General features: G+C 40.8%; 1 protein-coding gene across 1 annotated transcript in view; it reads right to left on the bottom strand.

Annotated features, from left to right (window-relative positions):
• Nucleotides 1–2,380: 2,380 nt before the first annotated feature.
• Nucleotides 2,381–16,431, bottom strand: part of ERCC6L (ERCC excision repair 6 like, spindle assembly checkpoint helicase) — a 35,375-nt gene continuing 21,324 nt past the window's right edge. The window contains exon 2 of the mRNA XM_081567490.1: nucleotides 2,381–6,446. Coding sequence (XP_081423616.1) covers nucleotides 2,783–6,446 — 3,664 coding nt within the window. The 3' untranslated portion in view covers nucleotides 2,381–2,782. The remainder of the gene's footprint in view (nucleotides 6,447–16,431) is intronic.

Here is a 16,431-nt window from a genome sequence, read left to right as displayed (position 1 = left end):
CCTCCTGGCAGGCAAATAAATCACATGGGGGCCTTTTTTTTTCGTATCAAGGGAGAGAAGAATTTATTAGCTGAATTTTCACGAACATTTGTGTGTTTGATGGGAGACTGAAAAACTTTAAGATATAGGACACAGCCAATGATGCACTTGCATGACGATAGCCATTCAGTTCTTGTAGGGAAACTGGAACTGGAGTTAGATGCAGACTATGAATTGCTGAATCACACAGTAATATCAATGGGATTTTTTTCAATGATACATATTCAACCATATCACCTTCTCTAAAATAAGTCGGCCCTCTCTTTCCATGGTTCTGCATTAGCAGATTCAACAAACTGCAGATCAAAAATGTATTTCCAGAAAGTTCCAAAAAGTAAAACTTGAATTTGCCACGCACTGGCAACTATTTACATAGCACTCATACTGTATTTACAAACTTTGCAATTTACATTTATGTTGTATTTTATAAGTAATCTAGAGATGATTTAAAATATAATACATGTGAGAATGTGTGTAGGATATATGTAAATACTACATCATTTTATATGAGGAACTTGAGCATCTGTGGACTCTTAGTATCTGCAGAAAGTCCTGCAAGCAATCCCCCTTGGATCTGAGGGACACCCGTAATAATTTCTTTTGGTAAGAGCAAAGTTTTGTACTATCAGTAGATAACCTATTATTTAAGCTTCAGCTCATCTTTTTCAAGCGTCTATCTGTATATTTTATAATATGTATAACAGTAAAGTGTATTACATGTCATTTACAAGTAGCTTTCATATGTGTGTGTGTGTGTGTTAGTTGCTTAGTCGTGTCCGACTCTTTGCAACCCCATAGACCGCAGCCCACCAGGCCCTTCTAGCCATGAGATTCTCCAGGCAAGAACACTGGAGTGGGTTGCCATTTCCTTCTCCAAAAGGAACTATAGAGAGAAAGAAAGTGAATTCACTCAGTCGTGTCCAACTCTTTGCAAACCCATGGACTGTAGCCTACCAGGCTCTTCCATCCATGGAACTTTCATATGTGTGTATGTGATAAAAAATATCTTTGTCCCTGGTTACTGGCAACACGGCTTCCTTGGAATCTATGTAGTGATTTGGCCTTTTTTTATGTTAATGATATGATTGGTGGCTGGGGACCCCTCAATAGCTTCAGGATGGGGACTGGTCACCAGAAAGACTTAATTAGTGGCTTGGAACTCTTGGCCTCACCCCCTGGCTTCTAGGGAGAAGAGAGGTGCTAGAAATAGTTATTTACCAATGGCCAGTGATTTAAATGATTTAAACAATCATGCCTACACAATGAAACTTCTGTAAAAAAATTCTAAATGACAGGGTTCAGAGCTTCAGGTTGGTGAACACATCAAGGTGCTGGAAGTGTAACCATGCCCAGAGAGGACATAGAAGCTCACACACCTCATTCTCCATCCTTGCCCCATGCATCTCTTTTCATTTGGCTGTTCCTGAGTTATAGTTAAAAACCAGTAATAATAGGTTTTCCTAAGTTCTATGAGCAGCTCAAACAAATTACTGAACCTGAAGAAGCAGCCATCCTCAGGAACCCTCAATTTGTAGCCAAGCTGAAGAGAAGTATGGATAACATGGGACCCTAATACTAGTAACTGGCATCTGACGTTGAAGGCAGTCTTATGGGAGTGAGCCCTTAACCTGTGTGCAGCTTGACTCGAATCCAGGGAGTGTCAGAATTGAGTTGAATTGTAGAATACCTAGTTGGTGTCTGCAAAGAAATGGAGAACTGCTAGGTATGGAAAAACCCCACATTTGGTGTCAAGAAATGTGCGTAAAAGCAGCTCAGTTATTATAGTGGCTTGTCACTAGGCAACACATGGTTAACAAACCATTTCACCCCTTACTGTGTGATCTTGGGCAGGTCACAGGCTCACCAAGCCATTTCTTCAATTAAAAAATGGAAATGCTACCCTTGACCTCAAAGGATTATGGTAAGGATTAAACAAGAAACCTATGTAGAGTACCTAATACACAGCTGGTACTTGATAAATTCTCCAGTGATAGAGCACAGAATGCTATGCTGCACTTTATGTTTTTAGGAGGGAACCAAACTCCTTTTCAGTCTATAACCTGAAGATATGACGTGTTAGCACGTGTCAGAACTCAGCTGGTGGTGAGTGATGGATGGCCAAATGGTCTGCAAAGGGACTCCAGGGTAGGACACCTGTGATAAAGCAGCCCAGCACCAGCTACTTTACCCCAGTCTTTGGGTGTAGTAAACCAACAGCCTACATGCTAGTGTATGTTAAGTGGGTCTCAGATCTGGAATACTAATGACAGACTTCTGCCTAATGATTTTTACATGTATTTGTCAATATCAACCATCTCAGTGAAAGAAACTGAATGAAAAATGCTTGAGAAAAGTAACTTTAATATTATTAATATCTGGACTGTGATATACAAAATTGACATTCTCAGAGTAAAATTTAAAATGGCCAGAGTAATGTTACAAAAACTTCTCTAGAAATAACATAGTTCTGTTAAGTTTACAGAGTATGCCTAAAAGAAAAATATAAGAATACTTGAGTAAGGAAATATTAACCTAGTGCTCAGAATACCAGAATATATGTATGGGGGAAAGTAGGAGCAGTTGGTAAATACAAAATTAACAAAAAAGGTTAGAACAAAAACTCACTTTTTGAGTTCTCTCACCTTAAGCCTGAAGGCTTCATGCTCCCAAAGAATCCAATTATGGGAACAAATTACCTCATACTCAAGTTTTGCTTTAAAATACTATAAAACAGGTTATATTCTCAAGTTTTATTAAGTTGTTTATACAAACTTAAAGTCATGAGCATGACTTCAGGATCTGAGCTTTTTATGTCAAGTGCTTTAACTAAGCAGTCTAAGGCCTCCTGTATTTTTCCACACTCTTTCAGTTCTTTTCCATGCAAGACAAGAGTGTCATAGTCATTCACAGCCTCCACTGCCTCATCCTGGGGAGAGTCAACCAACTGTCCACCAGACAAAGGCTCAGGGTCACCTGGAGAGGTCTCCTGAGCCAGAGCACCAGGCTTAGATGTACTTAACAGACTAGATTTATTTTCTGAAGACAGTGTTTCTCTGGAAGGCTCTTCTTTTGTATGCTCTGGGGCTTCGTCACTGCTTTCCTCTGCTCCTTCCTCCAGATAATCTTCAACAACCTTTGCTTCACAGCTATTGTCAAGTCTTTCCTCCATATCCTCCACGTGGTCTAAAACCACATTAATAAGAGACCTCCTAGAAGCCAGGGATCTTCTAGAGTTTACAGACTGATTTATACTGTCAGATATTTTAGGTGAAAAGAACCTTCCAGGTGGACTGATGTCATTTTTGGGAGTTGAGGCATCGAATTGTTTTACAGATAAAAACGGGAAGGGAGATGTGTCAAATGGGTTTGTGCTTGAAGTATCTTTAAAAGTATGTTCACCTTCATCATCTGAAACAATTTGTCTGGCTTGTCTTCTGACTTTCACCTTAACTACTTCTTCTGGCTCATCATTTTCCTCAGAAAGATCCACACTGAGACATGCTTTGCTATGCACTGACTCTGCTCTGGAATTATCTGCAGAGCCACACAAGCTATTTTCTTTCTCCACATGCTCCAGAGACTGACTGGAAAGATTTTGTCCATTGTCTGCCGAGTCTTCCAAGAAAAGATTGAAATCACATGCATACTGTGCTGAAGAGGCTAAAGGCTCCTCTTCCAATTTGGCCTCATTTGCTTGAGCATCCTGCAGTGCACTGTGGGCTGCTGCTAAGTCATCATCAGCTATTTTAATAACAGATATATTCAATTCTGGCCTTTGATATTCCTTTGTTTCGGGATTAGCACGCGAGGGATTGCAGTGATGTAAAATCTCATCATCCTCTAGTTGATCTAGATTTGGTCCAAGATCAACTCTGACTGACTTGCTAGGTAAATAATTAAAACTTCCCAGAGGGCTCTCTTGCTCTGACTCCTGCATAGACCCCTCTTGTGATGCCTCTTTTTGTAGAGCCATCCCTGATAAAGAGTCAGGGAAAATCTCTTCTTCATCTCCACACCCCTTGGGTAAAGTAGTGACAAACTCATCATCAAATGTATTTGCACATGGGTGCCTACCATCTTGTGGGATGGTATCATTCATCTTTATCCTGGAGAGATCTTTCTCACCCTCTTTGGGCAGATCATCAATGATTACGCTGGACATTAGACAACTGATTTCTTCTTCCTGGGTGTGATAAATAGGTAGACGAGATGAAGGCTGAGGCTGTGGTTTATTTACTTCGGGACGTTTCTTCTTTGTTTGATATACAGGTTCTCTCAGCCAGATGCCCTCATTCCCAGTTTTTTGTCTTTCCATTAAGAGCTCTGTATTTTGAGACTCAGATTCAACAAGGAACTGAGCTTTCTGAACTCTTTGTTGAATATAGTGCGAGTCTCCGATCACATCAAGCTCTTCTTTAACAGACAGGTCACGTGTATACATCAAATCATGGTCTGAGATTCCAGCTATCCTCAAAGAGTGCAGGAAGGCAATATGTTCATCTAGGTTCTTATCAGATCTCCTCTGAGCAGCATGCAAAGACTGAAGCTGTAGCTGGGTTGCAGAGTTCTGAAAATCCTCAATTGTAAAGAGCTCTCTTAATTCTTGTTTACTAAAATATCGGAAAGGGTTCTTCTTATCACCAGTAGTTTGTCTTATTAATGAGTCCTTGAAAACCTGCCTTCTGTATATTTTTTCCTCTACAGTTCCACAAGTGATGAGCCTATAAACTACAACATTTTCTTTCTGTCCAATTCGGTAAACCCTATCCACGGCTTGAGCATCAGTTGCAGGATTCCAGCTAGGGTCAAAGATGACCACTCTGCTTGCTGCAGTTAGTGTTAAGCCAACACCACCTACTTGAGTGGTAAGCAGAAAAACAGAGTAATCTTTATTTTGCTGGAATAAACTAATTCTTTTTTCTCGTTCCACAAGATGAGTAACTGTTCCATCGATTCGCAATATCTTAAAGTGCCTATTCTTTAAGAGACGTTCAATGATGTTTAGAATTTGTCTTGACTGGGAAAACACCAGAGTTTGATGCCCTTCATCTCGCAGTTTCTTAAGCAGGTCCATTAGAAATATCATTTTTCCAGATTCTTCCATCAGTGTATCATCACTTATTTGATCAATATGGTCCACATCTGAGGAGTCTTCCCCTTCAATTTCATCCTGAACAGAGAATTTGGCAGCTCCTAGATCCAGCAAACCACAAGCTCGTGCAGATAGCAGCCTAGGATGATCACAGAGCTTCTTTAAGACACCCAGCTCAGCCAAAGGTGAGCGTGTCTCCATTAACAACTCCTTGATATGATCTAGAGACACAAATTTCCTGTATATGTCTTCTTGTAAAGGTACAAGACGTATCCAAATAATTAAATCATTTTTCCTAGAAAGGGAAGGCATTTCACATATGGCACCAACATCTGGACTCTTTTCACTAAGCTGGACCTCTGGGTTGCTTGACTTTTTCTTCTGTACCTCTTCTTTAGTCCTCCTGAGAAAATAGGGCTTTATGATTGCCATTAAGTTTTCAGATATTTTAAATCCCAAAGCTTTTTCTCCTGGGGTAGCATCCTTCTCTCTTGCTCTAGTAATAGGATTTTCATACTCCATTTTAAAAGTTCTTAATGTTCCTAGCAGGGACCCTTGACAAGCAAAATCAAATAGGGACCATAGTTCTTGTAAATTATTCTGGATTGGGGTTCCTGTGAGGAGGATGCGATTACTGGCAGGGATTGCACGAGCACATATTGCTGACTTGGTAGATGAGGTTTTTATTTTATGTGCTTCATCAAGGATGACATAGTCCCACAAAAACTCTTGGCCATTCAAGCTGGAAAGCTGCTGCCAATTATTGATTAACATTTGGTATGTGGTGATAATGACACCATTCCTTTGCTGAATCCGACAGAGGTTTCTGGTACGTTCATCCTTGCTAGGACCGTGAAAGGTTTTGACTCTCATTCCTGGAGTCCACTTGACAAATTCTCTTAGCCACACGCTGATGAGACTGGTTGGCATGATCAGAAGCACATGGTTCACAAGTGAAGCATCAAACATACCAGAAAGGAAAGCAATGATTTGAACAGTCTTTCCTAACCCCATATCGTCTGCCAGAATGCCACCTCTTCTTCCATCCCTATAGAGGCTATAGAGGAAAGCTACACCTTCCTTCTGGTACTCATATAGTTGGTTGTGCAGTTCTTGATAAAGCAGCAGGCCAGAGTTGCACACATCTATGAATTCATCATCTCCATCTTCTGCCAACTCCTCCAAGGCTTCCTGTATTTTCTGGATTCTGCTCATCACCTTTTCGTTGGGAAAAATGTCCTTTGCCAAGTTGAAAAGTTTCAGTGCTTCTTCCAGATCTCCATTCTTAGTTGCTTCTTTGGCCTCCTTCACGTATCTGTAAAAATAAGGTTAAAAAAAGCTATGCATACACAGAGAGAGACTGATAGGTAGACGATTAGAAAGAAAGGAAACAAATTGAACATTCAGTCTAAGAATGCTTTAGAGTCCATTTTGGAACCCAAACCATAGTTGAGCTTTCAGTATCCTCAATTCAGGATGGGAAAGATTAGCACAGGAGATACCAATGAGAGCTGGCATCACTTAAGAAGACACAAATATCCACCAAACCCTGCTAGCAACAACTTCAGGTACCAATTGTAGGAAATGTATGTGCAAAGGTTACTGCACATACAATAACCAACCTATATTGTGGGAGCATGGAAACAAGAAGATACATGAGCACTTCTCAGGCCTTATTTTTCTGGATCTCTGTGATACATTTCACACTGTTGATCACTCTGTCCTTGCAAATCCCTCCCTCCACTGGATTCATATAGATTCCTCCTGGTTTCCTCCCCCATCATTGGCCATTTCTTCTCTGTGTCTTTCTTAGGTTCCTATTCTTCCTCCCCAAAGGCTCAGTCCTAGCCCTCTTCTCACTCCTTTTCCTTTCTCCTTATTGTCTCCTAGAGCTTCCACTCCCACCTATGTGTTCCTAACTTCCAAAACACTTTCTCCAACCCAAAGCTTGCCTTCAAGCTTTAGTCTAGACCCATATTCCAACTGCCTTCTGTACATCTCCACTTGAAAGTTTCACAGGCACCTCCAATTCAATTAATTCCAAATTAAACTTATTTATTTCCTCTTAAGGCGTGCTTCTCTGTTTGTATGGTAATAAATGACAGTAACATCCACTCAGTCATACAAGCTAAAAATCTAAAGATCATCCTTGACTCCAACCCAAATGAGTGATCCTTGACTTCTCTTTCTAACCACCTCATCCCTTAGCCAACAGTCCCCCAAGCCCTCCTAACTTTATTTCCCAAAAACAATCTGTGTCTTGCTCTCTCATCTCTACCACTACTGTGGTCCAAGTCACCATCATCTCTGGATTGGATAACTGCAACTTCCTGCTCACTGGTTTCCCTATGTCCACTCTTGGCCCCTCCAACATATTCTCTGCACAGGAGCCAGAGATATTGTCTTAAAACATAAAAGAAATTGTCAGTCCTCTGCTTAAAAGTCTTCAGTGGTTTACAGTTGATAGATTTTGAAAGGGTGCCACAACAATTCACTGAGGAAAGAGTAGTCTTTTCAACTAAATATCCATGTGCAAAAAGAATGAAATTGGTCCCCTACCTCACAACATACAGAAAAATTAATTCAAAATGAATCAAAGACCTAAATGTAAGTGCTGAAACCACAAAACTCTTAGAAGAAAGTTAGGTGTAATAGGTGTAACTCTGTCATGACCTTGGATTTGGCAATGGTTTCTTAGATATGATGCCAAACACATGTGCAACCAAAGTAAAAAATAAACTGGGCTTCATAAAAGCTAAAAACATTTGTGCTTCAAAGGATACCACGAAGAAAGTGAAAAGACAACCCAAGGAATGAGAGAAAATACTTGCAAATCTTGTACCTGATAAAGGATTTGTACCTAGAATATATAAATAACTCTTACAACTCAATAATTAAAAGACAAAGAGGGACTTCCCTGGTGGTCCAGTGGTTAGGACTCAACACTTTCACTGCCACAGCCCTGGGTTCAATCCCTGGTCAGGGAACTAAGATCCCGCCAAAAAAAAAAAAAAAAAGACAAGTAACCCAATTAAAATGGGCAAAGTATCTGACTATTTCTCCAAAGAAGATATACAAATAGCTTACAACCACATGAAAAGAGGCTCAATATCATTAGTCATCATGGAAAATGCAAACCAAAACCACAATAACACTTCATGCTCATTAGGATGATTAGAATCAAAAAGAGAAAATAACAAGTGTTGACAGCAACATGAAAAAGTGGAAAAATTGAAACTCTATAACACTGTTGGTAGGAATGTAAAATGGAGTAGATGCTTCAGAAATCAGTCCATCAGTTCCTTAAAAAGTTACACATAGAGTTACCATGTAATTTAGGAATTCTACTCCCAGGTATATACCCAAGAGAGATGAAAACATTTGGTCACAGAAAATCTTGCACATGAATGTTCACAGCAGTATTATATTATTCACTAAACCAAAAGGAGAAATAACACAAATGTCCATCAAATGATGATATACCAGATAAAAAGGTGATATACCCATACAAGGGAATATTATGCAGCCATAAAAAGGAATGAAATAATGCTACAGCATGAATGAGTCTTAAAAACATTTTGCTACATGAAATAAGCCAGTCACTCACTGATACAGAGAATAAATTAGTGGTTACCATTGGGGAGAGGGATGGGGGTGGTGGCAGGCAACATAGGGGTAAGGGATTAAGAGGTACTAACTATCAGGTATAAAATAAGCTACAAGAGTATATTGTACAACTAAGGAAATATAGCCAATATTTTATAATAACTACAAATGAGTATAAGCTTTAAAAGTTGTGAATCACTATATCATATACCTGTAACTTACATAATATTGTACATCAACTATACATAAAAAAGCCAGTCACAAAAGGGCATATATTTTATAATTCTATTTATATGAAATGTCCAGGTTAGGCAAATTCACAGAGAAAGTAGATTAGTGGTTGCCAGGGGCTGGTGGCTGGGGCATTCAGGGACTGGAGAGGGTATGATGGCTGAAAGGTACGGAATTTCTTTTAAGGGTGATGAAAATGTTCTAAAACTAACTGTAGTGATGGGGTGCACAACTCTGTGAATATACTAAAATTATTAAACTGTACACTTTTATGGTATGAGAATGGAATGGTACCTCAACAAATCTGTTAACAACAACAACAAAATCTTCAGTGGCTTTCTATGGCCTAAGAATGAAGTTTAAGCTCTGTAGCCTGGCATTCCATGCTCTGACTGATACAGCCAGGAAGTGCTGATCTCTCTGCCTTAACTTCTGCCACTTTCTGCCTCAAACATTTTCTTTTAACCCCTTAAGCCCATCATACTACTTTGTCCTCTAAAGCTTAGGCTCACACCACCTTCCTCTTCTGGACTATACTCCTCTCCAAGCTGACCTCACTCATTCTTTAAGACACTGTTTCTCAATGTTCTGCACAATCTCCTGGAGGGCTTGTTAAAACACAGATTGCTGGACCCCAACATCAGATTTTCTGATTCTGTAGTGAGGCCCAAGAGTTTGCAGTTCTACAAAGTTCTCAGGTGATGTTAATGCTTCTGGTCCAGAAACCACATTTCAAGAGCTGCTTTAAGATCAGGCCTCACTTGTGGTTCCTCTAGGATGCCTTTCATCCCTACCTTCCCCCCATCAGTTGTTCCACCTCAATATTCCCCTATCTGTTCATCTCTATCAGTACATTTAACACACTGTATTAAAATCACCATGAAACAATCTAGCTGTATTACAAATGTATGAAACAACTTCACTGAAGGGGGGGGGGGAATGTGCTGACCTAAGTAACCTAGGAAATGAATGAAGTGTGCAAGAGTAAAACCAAAAGAAACATAAGCATGTACTCTAGTGGATACAGTTGTTTCCCATGGGGGTATGAGGTAATAATTCTGATACTGAAATGCATGTATGCTAGAGCTGAAGAATTAAGTAAATGGATGGCAGATAGTGGGAGCCAGGTTTCTCACTGTTAGAATGGGATTTTACAGATTGGCAAGAGAAGGTTACAATGATCCAGGTGGTAATGGATCTGAATTAGAAACATCACTATAAACCCATGTTCAACATAAATACAGATCAGTTCAGTTCAGTCGCTCAGTCGTGTCCAACTCTTTGTGACCCCATGGACTACAGCACGCCAGGCTTCCTTGTCCATCACCAACTCCCAAAGCTTGCTCAAACTCATGTCTGAGTTGGTGATACCATCCAGATAAACACATATAGTTACACCTAAAAATATTTACAGACAGGTGGATATACGTGGGTTAGTATATACACATATTTCCTCGCTCTATCAGCTAAGGGGGCCTAGAAGCAAGGAAACCTCAGCAGCAACAAGCACATCAAGCACCCAGATCTTGATTTCTAGTACCATTTGCCAAAAAAAGGACCAGGCCTCCTTGGAAAAATGGCATTCTAGGGTTATGGCAAGAAATCTATAAGATGAGCCTGGAGCATGCTGTATTGTCAGAAAGTAAGGAAGTGGTCAAATACAAACAACATCCCACAATGATAGAAGTGTGTCAAAGAGACACAGGTGCCAAATGAAAGAGCTCCCAATGGTCAAAGCCAGAACAATTTGAGCAATACAATAAAGTAGTATTGGATTATAACTCAAAGTATAAAATAAATATTCATGAATCCACAGATACATTAGTCCAATATAAATGAGTGAATAAGTATAGGAAATGAGACAAATCTCCCGTGCAGAAGAATTTCAAATAATTTATACAGATACTCTACCCTCAAGAAAATGAAGCATAATTCCTACTCCTTAACTGTGGAGTACATGTAGTAACATCCTTCCAAAGAGTACAGTATGGAAAAGTGCAGTTGTGGAAAATAGTAACTTTAAAGTGAAGAAACTAGGAATTCCCTGGTGGGCCAGTGGTTAGGACTCTGTGCTTCCACTGCAGGGGGCACGGGTTTGATCCCTGGTCGGAGAACTAAGATTCCACAAACCATGTGGTGTGGCCAAAAACAAAACAAAAATAAAGTGAAGAAACCTAGCAAACAGTACCTCAGCCAGGTGATCACGGTCAACATCAACAGTGATAAGTCATGTGGATAGTATGTACCCTTTTTTGGGTTCCCTGATAGCTTAGTTGGTAAAGAATACACTTGCAATGCAGGACACCCCAGTTCGATTCCTGGGTCGAGAAGATTCGCTAGAGAAGGGATAGGCTACCCACTCCAGTATTCTTGGGCTTCCCTTGTGGCTCAGCTGGTAAAGAATCTGCCTGCAATGCAGGAGACCTGTGTTCAATCCCTGGGTTGGGAAGATCCCCCGTAGAAAGGAAGGGCTACCCACTCCAGTATTCTGGCCTGGAGAATTCCATGGACTGTATAGTCCAAGGGGTCACAAAGAGTCAGACACGACTGAGTGACTTGCACTTTCACTTTGACATGATTTAATGAAAAGGGTAATTTACCTCTGTAGTCTCCCTGCACCCCCCAAAACCAAAAGCCCCAGTCTAAACATGAGAAAGTACACTAACAAATCCCAACTAGGGGAACAGTATACAAACTGCCTGATCAGTACTCCTCAAAATGGTCAAGGTCATCAAAAATACTGGCAAGTCTAAGAAACTGTCACAGGCAAGAAGAACCTAAAGAGACTGTTGACAAAATGTAATGTGGTGTCCTAAACAGGATGCTGGAATACAAAAAGGATATTAAGTAAAACCTAATGAAATCCAAATAAGTATGGATTTACTGAGTAATAATGTATCAGTATTGGTTTATTAACTGTAATTAATGTGCCACACAAATGTAAGATGTTAAGAACAGGAAACTAGGTGTCAGATATATGGGAACTCTCTTTATTATCTTTGTGATATACTTGTAAATCTAAAACTACTCTAGAATTAAAAGTTTTTTAAAAAAAGAAAAAAAGTCCATTTGTGGACTTGCCTATTGGTGTGGTGGATAAGAATCCACCTACCAGTCAATGCAGGGGACATGGGTTTGATCCCTCGTTCAGGAAGAGCCCACATGACATGGAGCAAATAAGCCTGAACACCACAACTACTGAAGCTGAAGCTCCAATACTTTGGTCACCTGATGCAAAGAGCTGACACATTAGAAAAGACCCTCATGCAGGGAAAGATTGAGGGAGAAAGTGGAGAAGGGGACGACAGAGGACGAGATGGCTGTATGCATCACTGACTCAATGGACATGAGTTTGAGCAAGCTCTGGAAGATGGTGAAAGACAGGGAAGCCTGGGAGCGGAGAGAACGTGGGGAGGAGGAAAAGAAGGCTGGGCAGGATCGATTCATTCTCCCTAGGAGAACAAAGGGAGTGATTTCCAGGCTGGGAACAACAAGGAGGGAATACATTCCTGCCCAAAAACAGAATTTGGATTAAAGATTTACTGAGCATGGCCCCGCCCATCAGAACAAGAGCCAGTTTCCCCCAGTCAGTCTCTCTCATCAGGAAGATTCCATGAGCCTCTTATCCTTATCCCTCAGAGGGAAGATAGAATGAAAACCACAATCACAGAAAACTAATCAAACTGATCACATGGACAACAGCTTTGTCTAACTCAATGAAACTATGAGCCAGGCAGGGTAGGGCCACCCAAGGCAGATAGGTCATGGTGGAGAGTTCTGACAAAACATGGTCCACTGGAGAAGGGAATGGCAAACCACTTCAGTAGTCTTGCCTTGAGAACCCCATGAACAGCATGAAAAGGCAAAAAGATATGACACTGAAAGATGAACTCCCCAGGCTGGTAGGTGCCCAATATGCTACTGGAGAAGAGTGGAGAAATAACTCCAGAAAGAATGAAGAGACAGAGCCAAAGCGGAAACAACACCCAGTTGTGGATGTGACTCGTGATGGAAGTAAAGTCTGATGGTGTAAAGAACAATATTGCATAGGAACTTGGAATGTTAGGTCCATGAATCAAGGTAAACTGGAAGTGGTCAAACTGCAGATGGCAAGAGTGAACATCGACATTTTAGGAAACAGTGAACTAAAATGGACTGGGATGGGGGAATTTAACTCAGATGACCATTATCTCTACTACTGTGGGCAAGAATCCCTTAGTGAAATGGAGTAGCCCTCATGGTCAACAAGAGTCCAAAATGCAGTACTTGGGTGCAATCTCAAAAACTAAAGAATGATCTCTGTTAGTTTCCAAGGCAAACCATTCAATATTACAGTAATCCAAGTCTATGTCCCAACCAGTAATGCTGAAGAAGCTGAAGTTGAATGGTTGTATGAAGAACTACAAGACCTTCTAGAACTAACACCCAAAAAAGATGTCCTTTTATCATAGGGGACTGGAATGCAAAAGTAGGAAGTCAAGAGATACCTGGAGTAACAGGCAAATTTGGCCTTGGAGTACAGAATGAAGCAGGGCAAAGGATAACAGAGATTTGCAAGAGAAAGCACTGGTCATAGCAAACACCCTCTTCCAACAACACAACGGAAGACTCTACACATGGACATCACCAGATGGCCAACACTGAAATCAGATTGATTATATTCTTTGCAGCCGAAGATGGAGAAGCTCTATACAGTCAACAAAAACAAGACTGGGAGCTAACTGTGGCTCAGATCATGAACTCCTTATTGCCAAATTCAGACTTAAATTGAAGAAAGTAGGGAAAACCACTAGACCATTCAGGTATGACCTAAATCAAATCCCTTATGATTATACAGTGGAAGTGAGAAATAGATTCAAGGGGTTAAATCTGATAGAGTGCCTCAAGAACTGTGGATGGAGGTTCATGACACTGTATAGGAGGCAGTGATCAAGACCATCCCCAAGAAAAAGAGATGTAAAAAAGGCAAAATGGTTGTCTGAGGAGGCCTTACAAATAGCTGAGAAACGAAGAGAAGCAAAAGGCAAAGGAGAAGAGGAAAGATATACCCATTTGAATGCAGAGCTCCAAAGAATAGCAAGGAGAGATAAGAAAGCCTTCCCTCCATAATCAGTGCAAAGAAACAGAGGAAAACAACAGAACGGGAAAGACTAGAGATCTCTTCAAGAAAATAAGAGATACCAAGGGAACATTTCATGCAATGATGGGCTCAATAAAGGACAGAAATGGTAGGGACCTAACAGAAGCAGAAGATATTAAGAAGAGGTGGCAAGAATACACAGAACTGTACAAAAAAGATCTTCACAACCCAGATAATCACGATGGTGAGATCACTCACCTAGAGCCAGACATCCTGGAATGTGAAGTCAAGTGTGCCTCAGGAAGTATCACTACAAACAAAGCTAGTGGAGGTGATGGAATTCCAGTTGAGCTATTTCAAATCCTAAAAGATGATGCTGTGAAGGTGCTGCACTCAACATGCCAGCAAATTTGGAAAACTCAGCAGTGGCCACAGGACTGGAAAAGGTCAGTTTGCATTCCAATCCCAAAGAAAGGCAATGCCAAAGAATGCTCAAACGATCACATAATTGCACTCATCTCACAGGCTAGCAAAGTAATGCTCAAAATTCTCCAAGTCAGGCTTCAACAGTACATGAACAATGAACTTCCAGATGTTCAAGCTGGTTTTAGAAAAGGCAGAGGAACCAGAGATCAAATTGCCAACATCTGCTGGATCATAGAAAAAGTAAGAGACCTCCAGAAAAACATCTACTTCTGCTTTATTAACTGAACCAAAGCCTTTGACTGTGTGGATCACAACAAACTGTGGAACATTCTTCAAGAGATGGGAATACCAGACCAACTTACCTGCCTCATGAGAAATCTGTATGCATGTCAAGAAGCAATTAGAACTGGACATGGAAACACAGAGTGGTTCCAAATTGGGAAAGGAGTACGTCAAGGCTATATACTGTCACCCTGTTTATTTAACTTATATGCAGAGTCCATCATGCAAAATGCCAGACTGGATGAAGCACAAGTTGGAATCAAGATTTCTGGGAGAAATATCAATAACCTCAGATATGCAGATGACACCACCCTTCCAGCAGAAAGTGAAGAAGAACTAAAGAGCCTCTTGATGCAAGTGAAAGAGGAGAGTGAAAAAGCTGGATTAAAACTCAACATTTAAAAAACTATGATCATGGCATCTGATCACACCTCTTCATGGCAAATAGATGGGGAAACAATGCAAACAGTGAGAGACTTTTTTTTTTTTTTTTTGGCTCCAAAATCACTGCAGATGGTGACTGCAGCAATGAAATTAAAGATGCTTATTCCTTGGAAGAAAAGCTATGACCAACCTAGACAGCATATTAAAAAGCAAAAGAAATACTTTGCCAACAAGTTCCATCTAGTCAAAACTATGGTTTTTCCAGAAGTCATGTATGGATATGAGAGTTGAACTATAAAGAAAACTGAGCACCAAAGAACTGATGCTTTTGAACTGTGGTGTTGGAGAAGACTCTTGAGAGTCCCTTGGACTGCAAGGAGATCAAACCAGTCAATCCTAAAGGAAATCAGTCCTGAATAATCATTGGAATGACTGATGCTGAAGCTGAAACTCCAATAGTTTGGCCATCTATCTGATGAGAAGAACTGACTCATTGGAAAAGACCCTGATGCTGGGAAAGATTGAAGGCAGGAGGAGAAGAGGACAACAGAGGATGAGATGGTTGGATGGCATAACCAACTCAACGGACATGAGTTTGAGCAAGCTCCGGGAGTTGGTGATGGACAGGGAGGCCTGGCATGCTGCAGTCCATGGGGTCGCAAAGAGTCAGGCATGACTGAGTGACTGAACAACCACAACTACTGCAGCTTGTGCACTCTAGGGCCCGAGAGCTGCAACTACAGAGCCTGTGCGCCACAACTACTGAAGCCGGCATGCCTAGAGCCTGTGCTCCTCATTAAGAGAAGCCAGAGTAATGAAAAGCCTGCACACCTCAACAAAGAGTAGCCCCCACCGGCTGCAACTAGAGAAAGCCTGTGTGTAACAAGGGAAGACCCAGTGCAGCCAAAAATAAAAAAAAAAAAATAGTTTTAAATGCTGACTGTCTGCCTAGACTTCTTACCACCAGCCCAAGACTCATACTTCTGGGTTCCTTCTACCCATCCTCTGAAACATCCAAATTTGTCAACCTTCTTCTGGCTGGGTCAAACCCCTGCTGTCAGACAAATTACCTTCCCAGTCCCTGGAACTAATTAGCAGTAAGAACTGTATCTCAGTTCTTCCCCTCCACCCTGTCTGCTCCAACAATAAAGTTAGACCTAAGACAGTATTCTGTCCCTATAATGGAACTGGGGAAAAAATGAAACCTGCTTTTTATAGCACTGCTCTGAATATCTTGTTATTTACAACACCATAACACTTTCTGTAATACAGTTTGGTTTAGCCACTTAAC

The sequence above is a fragment of the Giraffa tippelskirchi genome, chromosome X, assembly GCF_054371585.1.
Source record: "Giraffa tippelskirchi isolate mGirTip1 chromosome X, T2T-mGirTip1v1.2.pri, whole genome shotgun sequence".
Taxonomy (NCBI): Eukaryota; Metazoa; Chordata; class Mammalia; order Artiodactyla; family Giraffidae; genus Giraffa; species Giraffa tippelskirchi.
The sequence above is the reverse complement of the archived record's forward strand: the minus strand, read 5'-3'. Positions and strand labels throughout refer to the sequence as shown.